Here is a 22,282-nt window from a genome sequence, read left to right as displayed (position 1 = left end):
TTAGCCAGAAGTGCCAAAGGATATATCCATCTTCCCCGCCTCCTGTTAATCAAAGTGGAGATAAAAGAATAACAGCTACAGATGAAGTCTTATCGTTGCTTACGCAATGGAAAAGCTCAGAGTTCTATAATCAATAATTTCCTGAATGATATATCCCAGAGGCTGATTCTTCTGCTAGTTCCCTTTGAGAAAAAAATCATTGAGTTAAATCTTAGCTGAAAATATATATATTTAAAATAAATGAACAGGGTGGTTTAAGGCATTAACCTCCGAAATGATGTGAGGCAGAAGTGATTTCCTTGCAGTTGGTGGGTGCCTTCTCAGAAATTTTTGTTGCGTTATTGAAATCATTCATGTCCCTCTGAGCCTGGGCTAACAAAATAACTGATAAAAGAATACACATCATTATGGGGAGACATGTCATTACTGAGCTGGTATTGACATTCATCTCAGCTCTCCCTGTATCATTACCACCACTGAATAAATAACGTTCACAAAGCCTCTGAAAGCTGGCAGTAGCTCAAATGAAAAGCATGTTTAAAGACATTGAAATCATATATTAAATCATCTAATCATTTAATGTCATCTGCTGGTCTCAAAAGACGTTTTGTTATAGGCACACTGTTTTTGCCGACACTTAAAATAATCAATAGAATCAGCTTCAATTGTAATCGATCAAGATCAATAAACATCACACTTTTTCTGATAATCGGTAAGATAATATAACAATACAGAGTTAAATGATAACAGGCTGTCTCTCGTTTATGAACCACTCAGAATATACATTTTTATGGTTGCACAATAAGAATTATGTACTGCAAAATTGTCATATAAAGGAAAATTATGGTTGGTTTCAATCAAAGCATTTTAAGTTCTAGAATTCTTTTCCAAAATCTTGCTACATCTTTATTTTTCTGGTCCTTCAATTCACTTTTTAAAACATGCCTTGTTAATTAAGCCAATGGTCTTAACAACAAAATGTAGCATTGATAATGCAGTTAACTATCCTTTGAGGCTCAGTGCTTATGCAATGCCTTGAGCCAAGCACAGGACCAAAGAAGTGATCCAGGACTTTTTTCCCCCCATTTTTATATTTTATGATCAGTTTTTTTTTCTTCAGCTTTATTAATTGTATATACATGTTAATCTGTTGAAGTTTTGTATCATTTTATAGCTGTTGAAGATTACATACCAATAAAAAGATTCTAAAAATGACCAAAAAACAAGACTTTGGAGAGGAAATGGTCCACAGTAGGTAATATGCTCTCTCAACCTATAAGTGAAAGCTTTTGACCAGGCCAAAGAACTTTCACGCAGATCTCCCTTTTGAAGACCAGGTGATCCAAACTCAGAATGTGGCTGAATTGAAGAGATTGAGCCTTGTCAGTTCAAGTCAAGTCACTTTTATTGTCATTTCGACATACAGTACATAGTAAAAATGAGACGACATTTTTTCAGGACCATGGTGTTACATGACACAGTAGATAAACTAGACTGAACTACGTAAAAAACAACACAGAAAAAAACCCAACTACACTAGACTACAGGCCTACACAGGACTGCGTAAAGTGCACAAAACAGTGCAGGCATTACAATAAATAATAAACAAGACAATAGGACAGTAAGGTGTCAGTCCAGGCTCTGGGCATTGAGGAGTCTGATAGCTTGGGGGAAGAAACTATTACATAGTCTGGTCGTGAGAGCCCGAATGCTTCGGTGCCTTTTCCCAGACGGCAGGAGGGAGAAGAGTTTGTATGAGGGGTGCGCGGGGTCCTTCATAATGCTGTTTGCTTTGTGGATGCAGCGTGTTGTGTAAATGTCCATGATGGCGGGAAGAGAGACCCCCGATGATCTTCTCAGCTGACCTCAGTGATGGGTGTAATGATGTACTGAGAGATGATTTAATTTGTTCAATGTTACAAGAAAATATTCAAAAATGGCTCCTAACAGAAGCAAAGCTCACATTTAAAAGAGCAGTTGAGATCACTGTATTAATGAAAACAGTAGATAGAGACACAATTGAGTTGTAGTCGGGAATGAAAGTGAGCGTGAATACAATTGTAGTGCCCGGATGGAGGACTCCCTAGCCAAATTGTGCCACCATTGTAGCAGGGGCTCTCATACGCCAGACAAATGCAGATTTAAAGGTGAAACACACAGAAAATGCCACAAAGTAGGACACATACAAAGTGCATGTCAGGCAGACAAAAATAAATGGACTGCACAGCAAAGAGATAAAGTTAAAATATCAAGTTATAGTTGCAAAAGGAGCACTAGTCTGCATGCTGTTGATGAGAAATCTGATAATGATGAGAATGACACAAGACTGGGTAGCCTTGAGATTCACATTGTGCCAACTAACAATAGACAAGCAAGAAAACTTGCACTGAAGTGAATGGCAAATTAATTAAAATGAAATTGGATACTGACTTGGCTGTTTCAGTCATTCTACAAAATGAGTTTGAATGGCATTTCAAAGGTACTGAACTGAAGCCTGTAGATATTCAACTAAGGTTTTGTACTGGAGAAGAAATAACTCCTGTGGGAATGGCATTTGTAACTGAAATTCAACAACCAACAAGCCATATTCAGCTTATATGTGGTAAGACTGGGAGGGCCAGCATTGTGGAGTCATGAGTGACTGAGACAACCTCAACTTGTTTGGAGATCCATCCACCATTTGCATCACACATCCCTTGCAACAGAGTCAACTGAAGGCAAATTAAGAAAGGCATTGGATAATGCCACAACAGTGTTCAAGGATGACATTGGAAAATTCAACCATTTCAAGGGCAAAATAGTGTTAAATGAAAATGTCACGCACACATTTTGCAAAGTCCATGCAGTTTCTTATACCATCTGTGATAAAGTAGCCAGTGAGCTACATCACATGGAGGCTGAAGAAATTCTTTCCGAGGTTGAGGGGAGCCCATGTCAATGTCAGTGGTCACAGTAGCCAAGAAGAACAGGACTGTCAGGATCTGAAGTGATTTTAAGGTCATGATCAACCCAATGCTGAAAGTAGATCAATACCCACTTCCCAGGATAGAGGAAACCTTCGCCAACCTTTCTGGAGCAAAACACTTCAGCAAAATGGACTTAACTGAAGCCTACCTACAGATGGAGATGGAAGAAGAGTCCAAAGTGTCTCTCACCATAAATACTCACAGAGGGCTTTATCACTATAATGGGCTTATTTTTTGGAGTAGCATCTTCACCTGTACTCTGGCAGAATGTTATGGACCAGGTGCTGCAAGGCCTTCAGAGCACTCAGTGTTACCTGGATGACATGATTGTTACCAGCGAGGATGATAAGGAAACTCTCAAATCTCAAGACAGGTTAGAAGGTTTGGGCTCAGAACACAATGCAACAAGCATGAATGCTTTAAATCAAGCCTCACTTACTGTGGTCACACCATTGATGCATAAGAATTACACAAATATGCTGAGAAAATTCAAGTAGTGGTTGATACCCCCAGTGGTGTCATAGTTGCTGTCCTTTTTAGGATTTGTCAATTATTATAACAGGTTCCTGACAAACCCCTTGAACTTATTCATGCAGAACGGGAAGGAATGACAAACGAAAAAGTAGTGTAAGGTAGCTTTCCAAAAGGTATAGAAAATGGTTTTGTCAGTTACTGTACTCATAGATTATGATCCACATCATCCAGTGAATCTTGCCTGTAATGCCTTGCCTTCTGGTATAGGTGCAGCCATGTCACATGTTATGAGTGATGGAAGTGAACACCCCCATAGCCTTTGCATCACGTGTTCCCTTACTGCTGTAGAGAAAAGTTACACATTGATTGACAGAGAGGCCTTGAGCCTGGTTTGAGGTGTAAAATGTTTCAACCAGTACTGGTATGGGAGAGAGTCTACCCTCGTTACTGATCATCAACCACTAGTGTCCATTTTCAGTCCACAGAAGGGTGTTCCATTAACAGCAGCAGCATGAACGCAGAGATGGCCTCTTTTTCTTGGAGGACATAAGCAGAAGATCACTGGCATTCAAGAGGACAACTGATCGTGGAAATGCTGATGGATTGTCCAGTTCACGGTTGGAAACTGAACTATCTGAAAATTTTACAAAAGAAAACTCTCCGCGTGATGAATTCTCCCTGTTGCAAATAAAAAATCCCTCCCCATTTGTGGTGAACTACATATACCTGTCTGGACACGCTCCTGATGACTGCTCCTGTGGCTCCTCCCACAGACCCCTGTATAAAGGTGATGGAGGTCTGAGCCCGTCCTCTCAGTCTCCAGGATGTAGTATGGTGGTCACTCACTGCTTGTTCCTTCTTCCAGTCAATAAAAGCCGATACCTCGCTTTTACGTCTCAGAGTGAGTTATTGATGGTGCATCACCATTACAGCAGAGATGATCCATAGAGACACCAGAAAAGACCGCATATTGTCTCAGGTCTGCATGGCCACCCAAAATGTCTGGAATAAGCAGCACAAATTCCCATTGCTCCATTTTTACCAGCGCCGGGATGAAACAGATGCTGCTTTAGGTGAGGATCGAGAGTTGTACCATCCAAACAGAGCTGGAGTATCTACATGCTGGTATTCCAGGAATGGTCAGAATGACAGCATTGGCTCAGTTTTGTCTGGTGGCCCGCTTGGGATAGCTCAGCAGATCGAGCAGCTTGCCACGTACTGATTGGGATGCCAACACATGCAGAAAAAAGGTAGGTCAGAACTGTTAGGAACACTTCCTGCATTTATCTCCTACAACCACCAGAGGAGGCCCAGAATCTGAGATTATTTCACAGATTTTTTTTTTGTTTTTCTTTCAATTAGTTTTATGTTTTGGAGTTACAATGCATAACAATCTTGAGTTGTTGGCAATGTAGGAGTGTAAGCTACCAATTCTCACAATCATCCTTTTTTTTGCTATTATTCTTGTTTCCTGAAAGAAGTGTTTCTTTGTTGCTTATTCTATAAATAATTGTGTCCATGGATAATTCTTTGTAGTTCTCAGCCATGGCTTGATGGAGTAGTTTCTTACCTCTAATTCATGACATAATTGGTCATGTTCTTCTCTTGAGCACCAAAGTTAAGCTGCAATTTCTGCACAGTGTGGACAGACCACTAAGCTATTCTAGGCATCATTTCTACTGCTAGTACCATACTCCAGAAGGGGCAGCAAGTCCAGATGCATTTGCTTTCTCAAGTTGATGCACAATGCATTGTTTCACTTATTATAGAAGAGTCGGTGTCTTCTCTCGAGATTTGTGTCTAATATATTTAAGATTAAACCAAATAAATGATCACAAAATTAATCTATTACTCTTTGAATGACCTTATTGTGCATGAGATTGGATAATATGTTTGCTGATCCTACAAGAATAATTCCCTTCAAAGGTAATTAATTTACTGGAATAGCTTGAAGATATCTAGATAAATATGCTTGTTTTCATAATCTGAGAGGAAATATGTTAAAATGAGGAATTACAGATTATAACAGGGTTACGCATACTGATGAAATTCATCTGACTGTGATTAAATCCTTTTTTATATCCTTTATTTGTTCTTTTTTTAAACACCTGGACTACTCCAAAAATATCATAAAGGATTATTCTCATATTTAAAAATATTTACTATTTATTAATCTGAGAATATGGTGGTTTGAAACTGTCTCACCAGATCCTGTTAGTTAAATTACACTTTTGACCTTAACAGTGCTAAGACACTGATGAATGTATTTTATGTCTGATCAAAACCCTTTGGGTTTTCAGGATTAAGCTGACTTCCACCACTGTAAGATAATGGGAGTGAGGGAAAGTAACTTGCTTTTCATTATTCAAAGATTACGCTTCCCTGCAAAGTGTCTACATTAACACTTCCCACTGCACTTAAGCAAAGTATCTTTCAAGGTCATATCTCATGCTCTATCACTTCTGTACATCGTGATAGTCAATCAACAGGAACTGCGCCAGGAAGAGCAGTACATTACTGTTCTGGTGAAATATATGTCACCAGCAACAAGACGAATGCCTCCAATGTAATCTCTCCAAACCTCTCTTAAAATAGCCCAGTCATATCACCGATGCCAGCAGAATAGAACAGATCCTAGAAGTTTTTAAAAGCTATTATTAATGCTTTTTGAGATAGTGATTTAGATGTATATCATATTTTTTTTTTACTGAGTTAAGTATTGTATGTAATTAGTTTTGCTACAACAAGTGTATGGGACATTGGAAAAAAGTTGAATTTCCCCATGGGGATGAATAAAGTATCTATCTATCTATCTATCTATCTATCTATCTATCTATCTATCTATCTATCTATCTATCTATCTAGTGCTTTCAGTTCAGTAATTCATCAGCAATAGTTTCACTGATGGGATGATCTGTCCCACTCTTGATAGTGCTACCTTGTTTGTGCTGTAGCCCCTCAATTGTTGCCCAAGCTCGGAGAGCCGAACTCTCCCACTCGAACCCTGCCCAGATCGAATGCAAACAGCCCCACTGCAATGTTTTATTTACATTTCATACACACATACCACTTTAAGTATGACATTGCTCTAGCTTCCTATCGTAATGCTGTCAGATTGCATGGCATTCAATGACTTTTATTTATTCATTTAGCAACACAGAGCGGATTAGGCCCTCTGACTCTTTGAGCCGTGCTGCCCCAGTAATCCCGCAATCCCAATTAACCCTAACCTAATCACGGGACAATTTACTATAACCAATTAGCCTAACCTGTATGGTTTTGAACTGTGGGAGGAAACTGGAGCATCTGAGGAAAACACACGCATTCCATGGGAAGAATATACAGAGACTCCTTACAGAATGGCGCTGGAATTGAATTCCGAACTCCGGAACGTCCCAAGCCATAAAAGTTTCAAGCTAACCACTACGCTACCGTAGTGTCTTAAACTGTACCTTATGTTTAGTGCTTGTTTTCACAAGAATAGTCATTGTGAAATATCTGGGAAGAAAATAAATGAAATCACAACAGGTTTGATTTAATCACTGACATTATTATACACTAGTTAAAGGTATTGGAGGTGATGCAGTCTGGTAATAGATTGTATACTGAATATGCTTGCAGAAGTGCTGAAATAAATTTTTAAAACACACTTCCAATGAAAATGTGCTTGGTAGAAAGAATATTTTCAACTATGAATAAGATGATCTAAATCTACATTTATGACATTTTCTATAGTTCTTTTGATGAAAGCCTGAATTTCAGCCAGGTTATTTTCATCATCAATTTGAATTATTATTATGCATTTGCATTGGGAAAAGCTGTCTCGAAACACTTAACGGAAGCAAGGTTGAAAGAAGATTGACACTGTGCCAAAGCTGAAGAGCTCCCCAAAGAGGTTGTTGAAAGTGTACTGGATATGATTGCGTAAGTGTGTAGTCCGGTAGAATAGTTTTACTGAACTGTGTAATGAAGGAAGGGCATTATCGGATGACAACGCGATCATTTATGCAGTGAAAGGAAAGGTAGGGCACCAGTTCACTCACACAGACTCTTCACTTTTCATTCTAATTGGGGAACTTTTGGTCCTGTCACATGACTGGAATTCGGGCAACAAGTTAGGGAAAGATAGGCTGCTTCGGTAAGATGGTGGCGCATTCAGTTGGTGCAGCTTCTATGGGTCAACAAAAGGGGTTACTGTCCCATTTAAACATTTTTAATAATTGCAAGGACCTGCTGTACATTAAGAACTTAAAGCACTGTAGGTCGACCCCAACAGTGAGTTGTTTACTGTTGGAAAAAATGAAGGATCTCTGCACCTTGCTGCTGCCTGAGTTGAACGAGGTGTTCAGTCTAACAGCGAGTGACCGTCTTAGTTCTTGTGATCGCAAGACCCTTTTGGACAGTGTTAGTGTGCAATGCCGCAACTTTGATTTTTCTGATTTATTGGCAGGAAACTGGGGTGGGTGGCAGGGGCCTGCTTGGCCTCAGTCATAGCAAGGACTAGGCCGTGAGCTGTGGTTTCATCTGTTTACAGCTGCAAAGCAAAGAGGTGTCGGAGCCGGTGTGCTGCACCGGGGGCAAGTGTGGTACAGCGCCCAAGCTGGAGTTGGTGCTGGACCCCTCCTCCCCAACCCCACCCCAGTCTTGCCCTTGGCACAAGACAAGCTCTATTGTGGTCGACTGCAGATTCCTGTGCCATTGATGACTCGAGTTCAGACTCTTTTATTGTGTGGCTGTACCTTACTGTTACCTTTATGTGCTTGCTATCTTGTATGTGCTATGTGTGCTTTGTGCTGTGAGTGACTGTTGGTATTGTGTTTTGTACCTTGGCCCCGGAGTAATGCTGACTTGTTTGGTTGTATTCATGAGTATGCATGTGTGGTTGAATAACAGTTAAACTGGAATTGAATTGCTTCTGTTACCTTTACACGTAATCATCATGCAAACGTACAAATTAGGAGAAAGAACAGGCTCCACCTTATAGACGGATCTCCATCCTGCCACCCTGTCAGTCTAGTAAACCTCTCTAATGCACTGACACCCTCCCTTCAACAAGGAGACCAATACTGTACACAAAGGGTAGGTAGGAATGTAGAGCCGAGTTTATGATAAGATTTGCAGAAGGCATTCTCTTTTTTGCACGGGCTTTCAAGTGTGAATGTCTTCCAACTCAGTGGGCTCCCACATTTTAAATTCCCAGTAATCACTGTAAAACAGTGGATCATACTAACCATTGCCATTCCTGTTCCACGCTTTCTGACAATATTTACTAGAGTTTAGAAGGTTGAAAGCCAACTCAGTTGAAGCATGTGCGACATGGTAGCATAGTGGGTAGCAGAAAGCTTTACACTGCAGGCGACCCAGGTTCAATTCCCACCGCTGCCTGTAAGGAGTTTGTACGTTCTCTCCGTGACCGCGTGGGTTTCCTCTGGGTGCTCCGGTTTCCTCCCACAGTTCAAAGACGTACCAGCTGGTAGATTAATTGGTCATTGTAAATTGTCCCTTGATTTGGCTAGGATTAAATTGGAGGATTCCTGGGTGGCGTGGCTTGAAATGGAAGGGCCTATTCCACACTGTATCTCAGTAAATAAATAAGAGATCCTGAGGTGGTTTAAGGTGGACATGGAGGGGATGAATCCAGAAGCAGGGATGTATGTTTAAAGCTAAGGGAGTTTGCGGCTTATGAGAAAGTTGAGATGAATTTCTTTCTTAAATGACTCTTTGAATCTCTCCTTAAAAGGATTTGGAATGTCATTATCATCAAATATCTTTAAGGCAGAGATGTTTAAGAAAAGGGGTGAAAGATTACGGCAGGTCAATGTACGGTAATCCGGTCAGCAATGATCTTACGAAATGGTGGACAGGTTGATAGGGAAAAGTGATTCTAGTTCACACAATTATTTGTATGAGTTTGAATATGAGGAAGTTCACGGAGGAAGTGTAACACTGTTACTGGTACTGCCAGTGATGGGCCAATGAAAACAATTCTAAGAGGACAAGGGGCATTTTGCCATGGTGCAGAACTGCTGCTTCATGGTTCTAGCAACCCGGATTCGGTGCTCACTTCGGGTCCTTTGCCGTGTGAGCTCCTGTGGGATGCGGGGTTTCCTCCCATATCCGAACACGGGGTGGGGGGGGGGGAAGTCGGTACATTAATTGGCCTCTGTAAATTGTCCCAATTCTCCGGGCGAGTGGCAGAATCGGAGGGAGCTGATGGGAATGTGAGGAGAATCATGCAATCCTGACGAAGGTAGGCCGGGGACAAAACTTTATTAGGATGCCACCAAAGACTTCAGAAGGGTTTCAGAGATGTATGGTGGAGAACATTCTGACTGGATACATCACCATTTGGTATGAAGGAGCCAAGGCACAGAATTGTAAGAGGTTTCAGAGGGTTGCAGACTCGTTCAGCTCTATCATGGGCACAAGCCTCCCCACTATTGAGGACATCTTCCAGAGGTTTGTGCCTCAGGAATTTGGCATCCATCATTAAGGATCCTCACCATCCAGGACATGCTGTATTCTCATTGTTACCATCCGGGGTGGGCGGGGGGTGGGGGGGAAGGTACAAGAGATTTCAGGCCCACATTCATTGTTGTAGGAACAGCTTTTTCCCCTTTGCTATCGAATTTCAGGAAGATCCACGAACACAGAACTGAAATGAATGTAAATGTGTGGTTGAAGGTTAACCAGGCTGTGGGGGTGTGACATAGCGTGAACTCTATGTATTATTTGCATATGTTTAGCTGGAGTGCTCCGCATTTGTTGTTCCAGCTCTGGAAAAAGGCCTGCTGAAAACCTTGCAGAAGTTGGATGAGTATTTGAACACTGCTCTTCCGGAAGAGATCGATGCTGACAGCATGGAGGACATCAAGGCCTCCAACCGCATGTTCCTAGATGGGGACGAGATGACACTTGCAGACTGCAATCTGCTCCCAAAGCTTCACATTGTCAAGGTACGTCGAATTATTTTAATTTTGCTCAGATCCAGATAAGCAGAAACATCTGGAGTCTGGAAGAAAGACCAATTAGTGTAACACTACCTGGCAAATGGCCTTGGCAAGATGTCTTGGCTCTGTTCGTATTTAACTTTAGTACTGCACTGCAGCTTGGCGCCTCTGCTTCTGCAGACCCACCAAGTAAACTTATTTTAACAAAGAAACATTCTTTTCTCCTCTTCTGGACCATAATCTTGGCCTTTGAGGAAAACTGTCTTTGCTGTGTTTGTCAATGGCAGGTTTGGCCAGGTAGGGAACAATTGTATTCCTGTCTACCCTGACTATGTTCACGAAGGATCCTGTTAGCTTTGAATAAGTGCCTTCCCTTATGCAATTTACCGTTGGCAGGCAGAACCAGGAAAGAAGATAAGCAAGATACAGACATTAGATATCCAAAAAAAAACTTTTAAAAAAACTCAGCAACTCAATCAGCTGTAGAATGAAAAATAGAAATCTGTGAAAGGGAGAATATGAGTTATTGTTAGATGCAGAGAGGATCCAAAAGGCCCACAATCTCATCGTGGTTCAGAGCTTATGTGCCTTGATGACCCAGAGAGCTATGTTAGCTGGAGTCAGGGCTTTAAGCTTTGGCTCTTGACAGAGTCACCCATGCCAAACAGGTCAGAAGGAGAGGCCGGAGTATGAGTGACCCACTGGCCCTCCAAGTTCAGGGGTTCTTCTCAGGGTTAGCGACCCTGACCGGTCGAACAAAATTGCTACAGATATAGCAATGTAGATTCCTTCTACATCTGAGTGTGATGGTATTCCTGAGTCTCCGTACAGGATTTGCATGACTGACTGAAGTGAAAACTGAGAGGAAGCTGCTAACATCATGAAGGAAGCCCTGAACACCGCCAGAGATGGAGGACCTCCATTATTATTATTAATAATAATAATAATAATAATAAAGGGCTTTATTTATCCCGAGTGGGAACTTATTTTGTTACAGCAACAACATTTAAAAATATATGTAGCAATAATAATAATATAATAATAATGTTAACTAATATTAAAGTACAGAATAATAATACGCACAATAATAATTTACCAATGTGCAATCATATGAACATGCAGGACATGTTCAGCAGAGAGAAGAGAACAGAACCAGAATTGAAGAGGGATAACTCACCATAGAAATGGCCAAACACAAGGAAATCTGCAGATGCTAGAAATTCAAGCAACACACACAAAATGCTGGTGGAACACAGCAGGCCAGTTCTGATACAACAGAGAAATTCAGTTGTTCGACTTTTGAGTTCTAGAAGGTGATCAGGCGGTAGCGTTTGTACGGGGAGATCCGTAATTGTGCAGACAGATAAGGCAGAGTAGCAGGAGGATGGAGAATTAACATGGCAGACAATGGGGAACTCTGAGCCTCTGCAGGCTGAACGAAACTGCTCTGAAAATCTGCATTTGGTTTCGCCGAGGTAGAAGGGATCACAGTGCAGTTTAGTAGATTGGAAGAAGAGCAAGTGAATTACTGCTTCACTTGGAAGGTCTGATTGTGTCTCTGGATGCAGGGGGAAGAGGAGGTAAAGGGCTATTTCTGGTATTTGCTGCATTGGCATGGTAACATGATAGAAGAAGGTGTGTGCTCAGTGGAAGAGTAGACCAGGGCTTTGTAAAGAGAATGGTCCCTTCAAAATACTGAAAAGGGACAGGAGCAGATGATGGGCCTGGAGATGGAGCCTCATTGAAGCTGGTAAAAACTGAAAAGGTTATAAATGATGGTGAAGACGCTGTGAATGCTATCAGTGCTGTGTTCTGATAGTTTAAATGTGAGAACACAGGTGCAAGAAATTGATAAAATATGGGGAAGAGCTCTGTCACTTATAGAGTGGGTGAGGGATATCTGCCACAGCTCGGAAAGGAGGAATACCCGGAAAGAGGAGGTTAATTGCCCATTTTGTTATCTCTGACACAGTCTTTAGGTAGGTGAAGGAAGTTGGAGGGTTGAGGGCGATAGGTGGGTGAGGCAAAGAGCTGAACAAGATTGCATCTGCTAGGAGAGGACACTAGACAATGCGATAAAGGGAAGGAGGTGGGGTACCAGAGGGAGGAAGGTGTGGATGATAGGCAGGTCATAAGGGTGGGGGAGGGGAGAGAAGGGGTGAAGGGCCCAGAGGAATAAGCGAAAACTAAAGGGGGGGGGGGGAACAGAGGGGAGTGATAGTCTACCTTCCCCCTGTCACTTGGATTCACCAATCACCCGCCAAATTGTGCTCTGCCCCTCCCACCCCACCTTATTTTTCTGGCTTCTGCCCGAATTCTTTCCAGCCACGGTGAAGGGTCTTGGCCTGAAATGTTGACTATTCATATCCTTCTATGGATGCTGCCTGACCTGCTGAGTTCCTCCAGCATTGTGTGTGTGTGTCTCTCTCTCTCTCTCTCTCTGTCTGTCGATTCAGGTTCCCAGCATCTGCAGGATCTCTTGTGTCTGAATTAACTTCAACCTGTCATCAGAACTCCAGAGGATATAGATCCAATTTGTTCACATTTGTTGCCCAGCTCCAAAACAAATATATGTTTCTTTAGGTAAGGAGATTAAAAGTGTACTCAATACGTCAGGTCAGACTCACTCAAACCCTATCTAACTGTAACAAATCCTGTTGCTTAGGCTGCAACCCCCTTGCGTTAAATCCGACCATTTGCCTTCATAATTGCTTGATAGTTAATATCTATGTTCTCAATGAATGCTCTTTTATTAATATCTTATGGGTCACCAGTAACTGGTAGGCCATACAATCATTTTGGAAGTGAGGCGTGGGTATTTTGTGTGAAGTGGTTCACCTCCTGTCTCCACAAAAGTTTTCCTCCATCTCTAAAGCAAAAGTCAAGCGTGTGATGGAAAATACACCACTGTTCGGATGAGTGTAATTAAAAAGAAACACTTAGACAACTCAGCACTTTTGAGAACAGCAAGTACTCACTTGTCATTCCACCATCGCCATAATTTGGCCTTCCCTACATTGGTGAGACCTGTTGTAAATTGGGGGACTGCTTCATCGAGCACCTCCATACCATCCGCCACGGGACTTCCGGTGGCCAAACATTTTAATTCCGATTCTCATTCCTTTTCCCAAGTGTCGGTCCATGGCCTCATCTTGTGCCAAGATAAGGCCACCCTCGGGGTGGGGGGGAGCAACACCTTATATTCTGTCTGGTGGTATAAGTATCGATTTCTCCAACCAGTAAATAAATCCCCCTGCCCCTCCTCGGTTCCCTACTCTGACATTTTACTTCTTCTTACCACCCCCTGGATTCCCTCCTCTTTCTCTTTCTCCTGTGGTCCACTCTCCTCTCCTATCAGCATTCCTTCTTCTCCACCCCTTGACCTTTCACATCCTCCTGGCTTCATCTATCACCTCCTTCCCCTCCCCCTCAACTTTTTTATTCTGGCATCTTCCCCCTTCCTTCTCAGTCCTGAAGAAGGCTCTCGGCCTGAAGCGTCGACTGTTTGTTCATTTCTGTAGATGCTGTCTGACCTGATGAGTTTCTCCTGCATTTTATGTGCGTCGCTTTGGATTTCCAGCATCTGCAGATTTACACGTGCTTATGATCATCATAATCAATTGCACCTGCCACTGTACCTGTAGATTTCACCAGCAAAAAGATGCAGTGTATTTACTTGTCAAAGTAACTTCAACAGATCTTAAGACATCGGAGCAGAATTAGACCATTCAGCACGTTGAGTCTGCTCCACCATTCCACCATGGCTGATTTATTTTTCCTTTCAACTCGCTTCTCCTGCCTTCCCTCCATAATGTTTGACACCTTTATTAATCCAGAACCTCCACTTTAAATTTTCCCAGTGTCTTGGCCTCCACATCTAACTGTGGCAATGAATGCCACAGATTCCCCACCACCCACTGGCAAAGATCCTCCTCATTTCTGTTCTAAAGGATGTCCTTCTACTCTGACCTCTTGTCTTAGACTCCACCGCTATAGGAAACATCCTCTCCAAGACAACTCGATTTGGGCCTTTCAATATCCAATAGATTTCAGCAAAATCCCCCTTCAGCAAGTACAGGCCCAGAGCCATTAAATGCTCCTAACTTCCGGGATCATTTTTGTGATTCTCCTCTGGACCCTCTCTATGCCAGTGCATGCTTTCTTAGATAAGAGGCTTAAAACTGTCCACGAAGCACAGAACTGCTCAATGGCACATGCTCAAAGCTGCAACCACTGCTGGCCGTGAGAATGGGAAGGCAGCAGGCAAATGGAGACATCGCCAGCTGTAAGAGTCTCTCATCCGCCAGCTCTTTTCTCAGAGCCAGGACTGGTCCCTATTTCTGCTGGCTCGGTCACAAAATCTCAGTATCAGTGACAGCTTTGACAGCAGATGAGCCTGGGAGGAGAACCCATCAGCTGCCAAAGCTGATTTGGAGACAGAGAGCCATTGGGGAGGGTTTGTCTTAAACCGGGCTTTGACAGTCTGCTGGGAGGAGTTCCTGAATAGAAGACTGCACTTGGGGCGGGATAAAGCTGACAGGGATGACACTGACAGGTTTTTCTTCCGAGAACTAGTATCGATTCGAAAGGCTGAGTGCCATTACAATTGCAATTCTTTTCTACTGTAACTAAACTTATGATTATTTGTTTTTCAGGAAACTTTTTAAGCATTCATGTCATTGCACAGCAAGGTTATAAAGTAAATGCATTTCCTTTCCAGGTGGTAGCAAAGAAATATCGAAACTTTGACATTCCAAAGTCCATGACGGGAATTTGGCGGTACCTGCAGAATGCCTATACCAGGGATGAATTCACAAACACCTGCCCCGGAGACAAAGAAATTGAAATCGCTTATGCAGACGTAGCAAAGCGTCTCTGCAAGTGATGATTAGCAGGGCCAGCATATGTTACCCACTAACAGAAAAGCTTTTGTTAACAGAGAACGCTTTCCTTTTATTGCATGGTTTTGCAAATTGTCAGATATGATTTTATACCTTCTATTGGATTATAACTTCAGGTATCTCAGTTTTTACTTTTTTTACATATATATATTTTAGGAAGGGCTTTCAATGTTCTGTCAATCAAGCACGCAGTTGCTTAGGTGATCATGACCATATGGTAACTGATGTCCAAGAAGGAGTTGATTCTCTGTGTAATGATGTTATAGGAAGCTGTGCCTGTAAGACCTTGCACTGTGAACGGTCATTCTATAAGCTATTTTAAAAATAGCCCAAATGCCTCTGTTTTTCTTACGGTCAATTTAGATCACTTTTAAGTGTAGATATCATAAAACCTATCTTGGCCTCAAAAATGAAATGATTATAGTGCCTAACTGGTTAAGATCACACCAGCAGCTAAGTGTAACCATCTTCAATCATGCAAGCAGCCTTGAAAGCCCTGGTGTAGGTATTATGGAAGATATACACATTAAGTCACAAAATATTATAATAGCATTCTATGGATGACTTTTATTGTTAGATCTATAATGTTGCAACAATCCTCAAATTTGTGATTGATTAATAATGAATAAAGTATTTCCACTTGCCCTGTTCTTAAATTTCATCGATAACACCAGTATTTTGACTTGTTATTCTCTAGTCTGACAGATTTTTTGGTCAGTTAACAAATTTACCTGGGTTCATATGGTTGCTGTAAGGGGCAGGAGAGCTAGAGATGAACAAAAGTCAACACTGAGGTAAAACGTAGTTCCAAATGGGTGTAGAGGATGACACAATTTATTGTTTATAACACATTTTGTAAGGTTTTGTTATGTGGAGATAATTATCCTTCTAGAGAAGCCCATGCTCAACAAATTAAAGCAGGATGTTTAGCTCTTTTTCCCTTACAATTTCGAAAGGTTGTTCCGTTTGATTGGCTGTTTGAGTGAATAATCCCAGCCTTATTAGTGTATGAAACAGCTGACGCTGTTTGCATCCTGGATATTCTCAAAGGGGATACATAAATCCTGATGTTCCGTGGGCTCTGTCGCTTCACAGAATGCGAGGGTCAGCAACTTCTTGCAAGAAGCAGTCAAGCTTTTCTTTGTCAGGTTTTCTTTCTCTACATCCACAGCAAAATAGCAAACTGGGAGGAATGGCGTTGTACGTTTCGATTGCATGAGATTTATGGCTGGTATTCAGAATGACGTGAGAATGAACATTGTCATTATCGGGGATCTCATTGCTTAAACCAGGGGTTCCCAACCTTTTTTATGCCGTGGACCCCTACCATTAACCAAATGGGTCCATAGATGCCAGGTTGGGAAGCCCCAAGTTAAATGCATCACAACCCACAGGCCACAACAGACACTCAATAATGATCTTGTAAGGATAGGCATCATGTGAAGTTATCTCAGGCTGACTTGCTTTAAGGTGACTCACTTGTCATATTTAGATGATAAAAACCGAGCTGTCATTTTCTAACTCATAACTAAGTTCCCTTTGCGCCCAGGTTTTTAAAAGCTTTATACGTGAACAAAAACAACAAAATTGCTCAAAATGATTTAAATGCAAGCCAAAGTGATTGTTGCAACATTATGACATTAGCACTCTATGAAATGCATTGGCAATGGAGTCACACCAAACTAGTTTATTTGCAAAAACTTTCATTCTCTTGAACACTGAAGATAGTTATTCGTTCGCAGTTTCTGTGCACAACCAACACGTAGCAGCACAAAACTCGGTGAATTTCGCCTACTTAATCAACTTCATTTACCTCCAGCTCACTGATTTCAGAGCAATATTTGAGGCTGCACTAAGGGCTCATCAATCATCACACACCTTTGGGAACGGTGACTATGTGGTGAGAGACAGTGGTAGCTCTATGGAGAACATTGGGGAATATACATTTTGTTAAAAGAAATCAGCTTCATAAAACAAGCGGAAGCTCTTTCATCAGTAGCCATAGAAGGTCGGAGAATTTTCCATTAATGGTTGACCTGTACAATTGACTTTTCTCATTTATGCCAGTCATATGGTTTATTTTGTTTCCCTTCAATTCAGAATAACTTCATTGGAACTAGGTTTCCCAAGAAAAACGGAACCTCTGGGACACGTTTCCTAAGAAAAGCATTCCCTGTGGGATGCACTTCCCAAAGAAACCGTTTTCAAACCACCATCATCATCATTATGTGCCGTGTCGTATGAAGTGGGCGATCGTGGTCTTTCCATGGCCATGATTGTACTTGGCAAATTTTTCTACAGAAGTAGTTTGCCATTGCCGCCTTCTGGGCAGTGTCTTTACAAGACTGGTGACCCCAACCATTATCAATACTCTTCAGAGATTGTCTGCCTGGTGTCAGTGGAAGCATAACCAGGACTTGTGATCTGCACCGGCTGCTCATTTGACCATCCACCACTTGCTCCCATGGCTTCACATGACCCTGATCGGGGGGTGAAGCAGGTGCTACACCTTGCCCAAGGGTGGCCTGCAGGCTAGAGGAGGGGAGGAGCACCTTACACCTCCTTTGGTAGAAGTGTATCTGCCACCCCACCACCAAAAATAACATTGTCATTTAAATAATGGATCTCACCTGGAATCATTTTCACCTGAAGTCATCAGTTAGTTAAGCAAGTAAACTAAAAGAGAGTGAGAGCCTGATATGGTGACAAAGTTGAATGGTTAAAAATGTATCTCCCCACAATGCAACTGCTGGTTAGGGAGCATGTTTTAGATTTGGTTTGGCATGCTTCCACCTGTAAGTAGTAATATCTCAGATTTTTTATAACACTCAGAAATTGCTCAGTAATAATAAGAAAAGCCTCAACATGTATTTACTAAAATAATCCAATGTGCTTTATTTTGAAGAAATATCGGTGCACCATTACCATCATGCACTCCCCAACTGTGAGCCATCTGGGCCACCCATTCTACCCTGAAAAATGTCATAATCTCTTTGGTGGTGATGCTAACAGCATTACTCGAACGGATAGAGTGTTGAACAGATAGTCGTTGACTAACAGATAATGTGCAGGTGAGAAAAGCCCGAAGGTCACTCTTATGTCATATGCAGGGGTGAAGAAATTTGCATCTGTTTTAAGCCAAATGGATTGTTGGTGTCAAAAGGTAACAGATTTACAGCTTCAGAAAGATTTGCAATGGCCTGCAAATATTAAGGTGCAAAGTCAGAAGAGGAGCTATTAACATGAAAAATGTGATAATGATGGCTACACATTTTTTGAGTTATTTCCATTATGTGGTAATTTACATTTTTAAAAAGTCATTTATATTTGTTATCTGAGTGGTGTGCACCTTCTACTCGTGTGGTTTTGTAACTCTCTGGTTCAGCTTTCTCATGATCCAATAAATGTCTCCTAAACCTTTTGTAAACATCAATAATTGACTTTAATGCAGATGCTTGTTTTTAAATACCTGCACAATGTTTACAAGGGGTGCATTTTTTTCAGTGAGCCGGCATTAAATTTGATTGGTACTTTCAATAAATGCTCTTGTAGCATTCGTGAAGTATTAAGCATTTCTAGACTTAGTCTGATAAGAGTTCTGTGCTGATAGAAATTCAGTGTGTAAACATCGGCTCTGTTGTCTTGGAGAGAAGGTAGAGAACGATACTTCCACTGGGATTTGGTCTTTGAAAGAATTGCAGAAGGTGATTGTAGTTCTGATGAATTAAGGAAATCTGTGGTTGTCAGGCGTGACTTCCTTTCTTCTGAATTGATGGATTATTATTTGTTTTAAAACAATACTCCATTGCCCATTTGCATTTTGCCCTAAGATACTAAGAAGTGAATTTCATTCTGAAACTTTATCAATGTTTTCAATGTCTTCATCATATTGCAAAAAAAAAAGGATGTTTATGCATAGATGTGAGTATGTAGGCTGTTTAGTCTTAGAATTTCCCAGAGAGCTCCAGCCAAGGCAAAGACAATACCGGTGAAAACATTTATGAAAGTAATGTCCAGTAGATAGAAAACCAACAATGCGTTCCACGAGAACTTCAAAAGTATAGGGACTATGACTGACAAATTGAGAGGAAGCATAGAAGTTCCACAATAATCCACAGAAAGTGCTGAAGGAACTGAGCAGGTTAGGCAGTAAATGAGTTTCTCCAGCATTTTGTCTGTGTGTTGCTCAAGATTTCCGGCATCTGCAGAACCTCTTGTGTTTATGAGGTTCTACAGAAAACCAGCACTCTTTTAGGTTTTTTAAAAATAAAATTTGAACTAAGCTGAATTGAGATTGGCAGCAGTGAGGTAAATGGGGACTCCTTCAGATTTAAAGGCATGGAAACATTTTGAACTCAAGGTTAGAACTGAACACCAGGAACATTACTTTAGCTCGGGGTTGCTGGTGCAATGGTTACTTTTTTATGACTACTTATTAATGATGAGATGGAAAAAGCAATCAAGTGATTCGTCTAATAATGAGTAGAAATCTCTTAGCTGGTACACTTGGGATCTGGCACAATGCAAAGATTTTAAAATGGTGTGCTTCATTAAATAATTAAGTTTCATATACTCAATAGAAAAGTCAAAATTAAATATGCAGTTGCATCTTGTAATATTCTGCTTTAAAATTTCACGGAAAAAATCCAGATTAATTTCTCCAATGTTTACATGCCTTTGGATTCAGTCATCAGTTCTCCAATTGGCTTTACTTTAGTAGTTCATTTCTGATGATAATGGCAATGATATGCCAGTGGTATGTTATGTTATTAATACAAAGGACTGCATATTAAACCTAAAATACCTTCTTGATAGTTAACTTGTTAACCAATTGCAGCAGTTTCTAAAATGTAACTGTTTTGTTATACAAAAGGACTAAATACTAAAATGCCACCAGCTTCTAACATTATTGGGACCAAAGTTAATTGGCCGTTGGCTTAAATTTTTAAGGACTTAGAATAGGAATATGTAAAAAGGATTGAGTTGATACTTGTAAAAATACTGTAATTTCTTTCAGAGTTAACTTCAGCACCAAGGTGGTTAATAAGGAGCAGGGGAGAACTCAAAGGGATTCTTCTGACCCAGTGTATGATATGAACAGAAGGTGTTATATCTAATTTTATCTATTCGAGGAATATTGCCATGCACTACACTAAAGCTTTAGGCAGATTTGTAACCTGCTTTAGTTTTTAAATACAATTTTAAATGCATATATTTTTAAAGTTTACATTTAGGATGCATATCACAAAATACAATAGCAGTAAGAAAAAGCTTTCGGAGTAATCTGCGACAGCATGTTCAAAGGACTCAAATATTACATCATCTTTGTCCTTCATTTTGACATTCTCTTTTCACTAATGAATGAATAACCAAGTAACTCATAATTTTGTTCCTGCCTTCAGGAAAGCTGAATGCCTATAGTCCTACAAAATTGTGTTCATTTGCTTAGGAGTTGGAAGTAAACTAAATCAGACAGAACAGTGTTTGAAATGGATCTCTAATGTTATTGTAAAAATTCTGATCAGAATCAGATTGCAATGTGTATGCTGACATGTTGATTATGGTACTGTATTCAGTGTAATGTGAAAATTTAAATTTGTGAACAATTTCTAAAGCATTTATTGGAAAGGAAGTCTCATTCGTGTCATGGATATTCATATCCATCTTCTGTCTTGGCTCTCCTTAAATCTATGTATGGATACGAGTAATCAGAAGGTAATTTTGTCATGTTCATTTTCCTTGTATTGCGATCATTTGTAGTTTTATTTTTAGCAGTAATTATGCATATTTAATTAGCACTCATGTTTATTCTGAAGGCAATTCTTTCCTAGTAGTTAACAAAGTAAAGTTATTAGCATATCACTGATGAAGATGCATTGAGCCTAAGCATTGATGCACAAGAATGTTTATTACACTTTCCATGGATCAAATAAACCCCTGTCAACTGCCAAGGAGTACGTACGTCTTATTACTTGCATACGTAGCTCTGAAATGAATTTGATAACCTCAAACTAAATTAACTACTTGAAGTTTCTATTTTAAATTTGCAAAGACAACACATTTGAAAGGATCGCAGCACTAATTTAATCGACCACCACCAAGTTTTGGTCCGAGACAACCCTCACTTAAATTGCTTCAACCATTTAATGGTTTCTTATGAGATGAGATCTGATGGGGAAACTGAATTGGCAAATATGTCTTCTCTCAAGTCAAAGCAAGCTTGAGGCTAAGGGTTAATGGTTCATCAAGGAACAACTCTTTATCGACAAAGGACCAGTCAGGTGCACTGAAAACAACATTTCTGTGTAGTCTTTCCAAAATCAATTTAAAATTATGAAGTCAGGGTGCTGATGACCATTATATCTTCAATACTGGTGACTTTAAACTATTGGTTAACAAAAGAAAGAGGATAAGAATATATTTAACGATACTTCAGATCTGAACTTTACCATTTAGGACAAGTCCCTTACCACCGCTGAGCATTTTCATTGGAGGAAAAGTTTAATGTTATTTTCAAATGCTGGATATTACATGTAGATTGGGTTGTCTTTTCCTCAGGCCTACTATGAGAATCAGTCCCTGTTGTACAGTATGCTTATCTCCCACTGTATGTTGGAACAACTTTTGCAAAAAAAAACCCAGTATACGGCTGGCTGCTGTTAATAAAATAAAATGTATATTTTCACATCCAATATGTGTTTCCTGTAGCATCTGTATCATCAGATTAACAATTGGCTAAGGACTAGTGTGGTACAAATATATGCAGCTTGTGACAGCAATATCCAGCAAAAAAACAGGTTACACAGTCTTGCCTTTGCCATAGTTGAGGACCCAAGCTCCATTTGATTTTGAAGTATTAATTACTTTTACTTATTGAGATACAGTGTTGAACAGGCCCTACTGGCCCTTCGAGCCCAGCCACTCAGCGATCACCTGATTTAACCCTAGCCTAATCACAGGACAATTTGCATTGACCAATTAGCCTACCAAC

The 22,282-nt window shown here is 40.7% G+C and overlaps 1 protein-coding gene across 2 annotated transcripts in view; it reads left to right on the top strand.

Annotated features, from left to right (window-relative positions):
• Window positions 1-21,983, top strand: part of LOC140719545 (chloride intracellular channel protein 4) — a 148,675-nt gene extending 126,692 nt beyond the window's left edge. For both annotated transcript variants that reach the window (XM_073034232.1, XM_073034233.1), the window contains exons 5-6: window positions 10,215-10,396; window positions 15,111-21,983. In XM_073034232.1, coding sequence (XP_072890333.1) covers window positions 10,215-10,396; window positions 15,111-15,275 — 347 coding nt within the window. In that variant the 3' untranslated portion in view covers window positions 15,276-21,983. The remainder of the gene's footprint in view (window positions 1-10,214; window positions 10,397-15,110) is intronic.
• The last annotated feature ends 299 nt before the right edge of the window (window positions 21,984-22,282 follow it).

Source organism: Hemitrygon akajei, chromosome 32, assembly GCF_048418815.1.
Source record: "Hemitrygon akajei chromosome 32, sHemAka1.3, whole genome shotgun sequence".
In the NCBI taxonomy this organism is placed as follows: domain Eukaryota; kingdom Metazoa; phylum Chordata; class Chondrichthyes; order Myliobatiformes; family Dasyatidae; genus Hemitrygon; species Hemitrygon akajei.
Note: the sequence above shows the minus strand (reverse complement) of the source record. Positions and strands in the feature narration are given on the sequence as shown.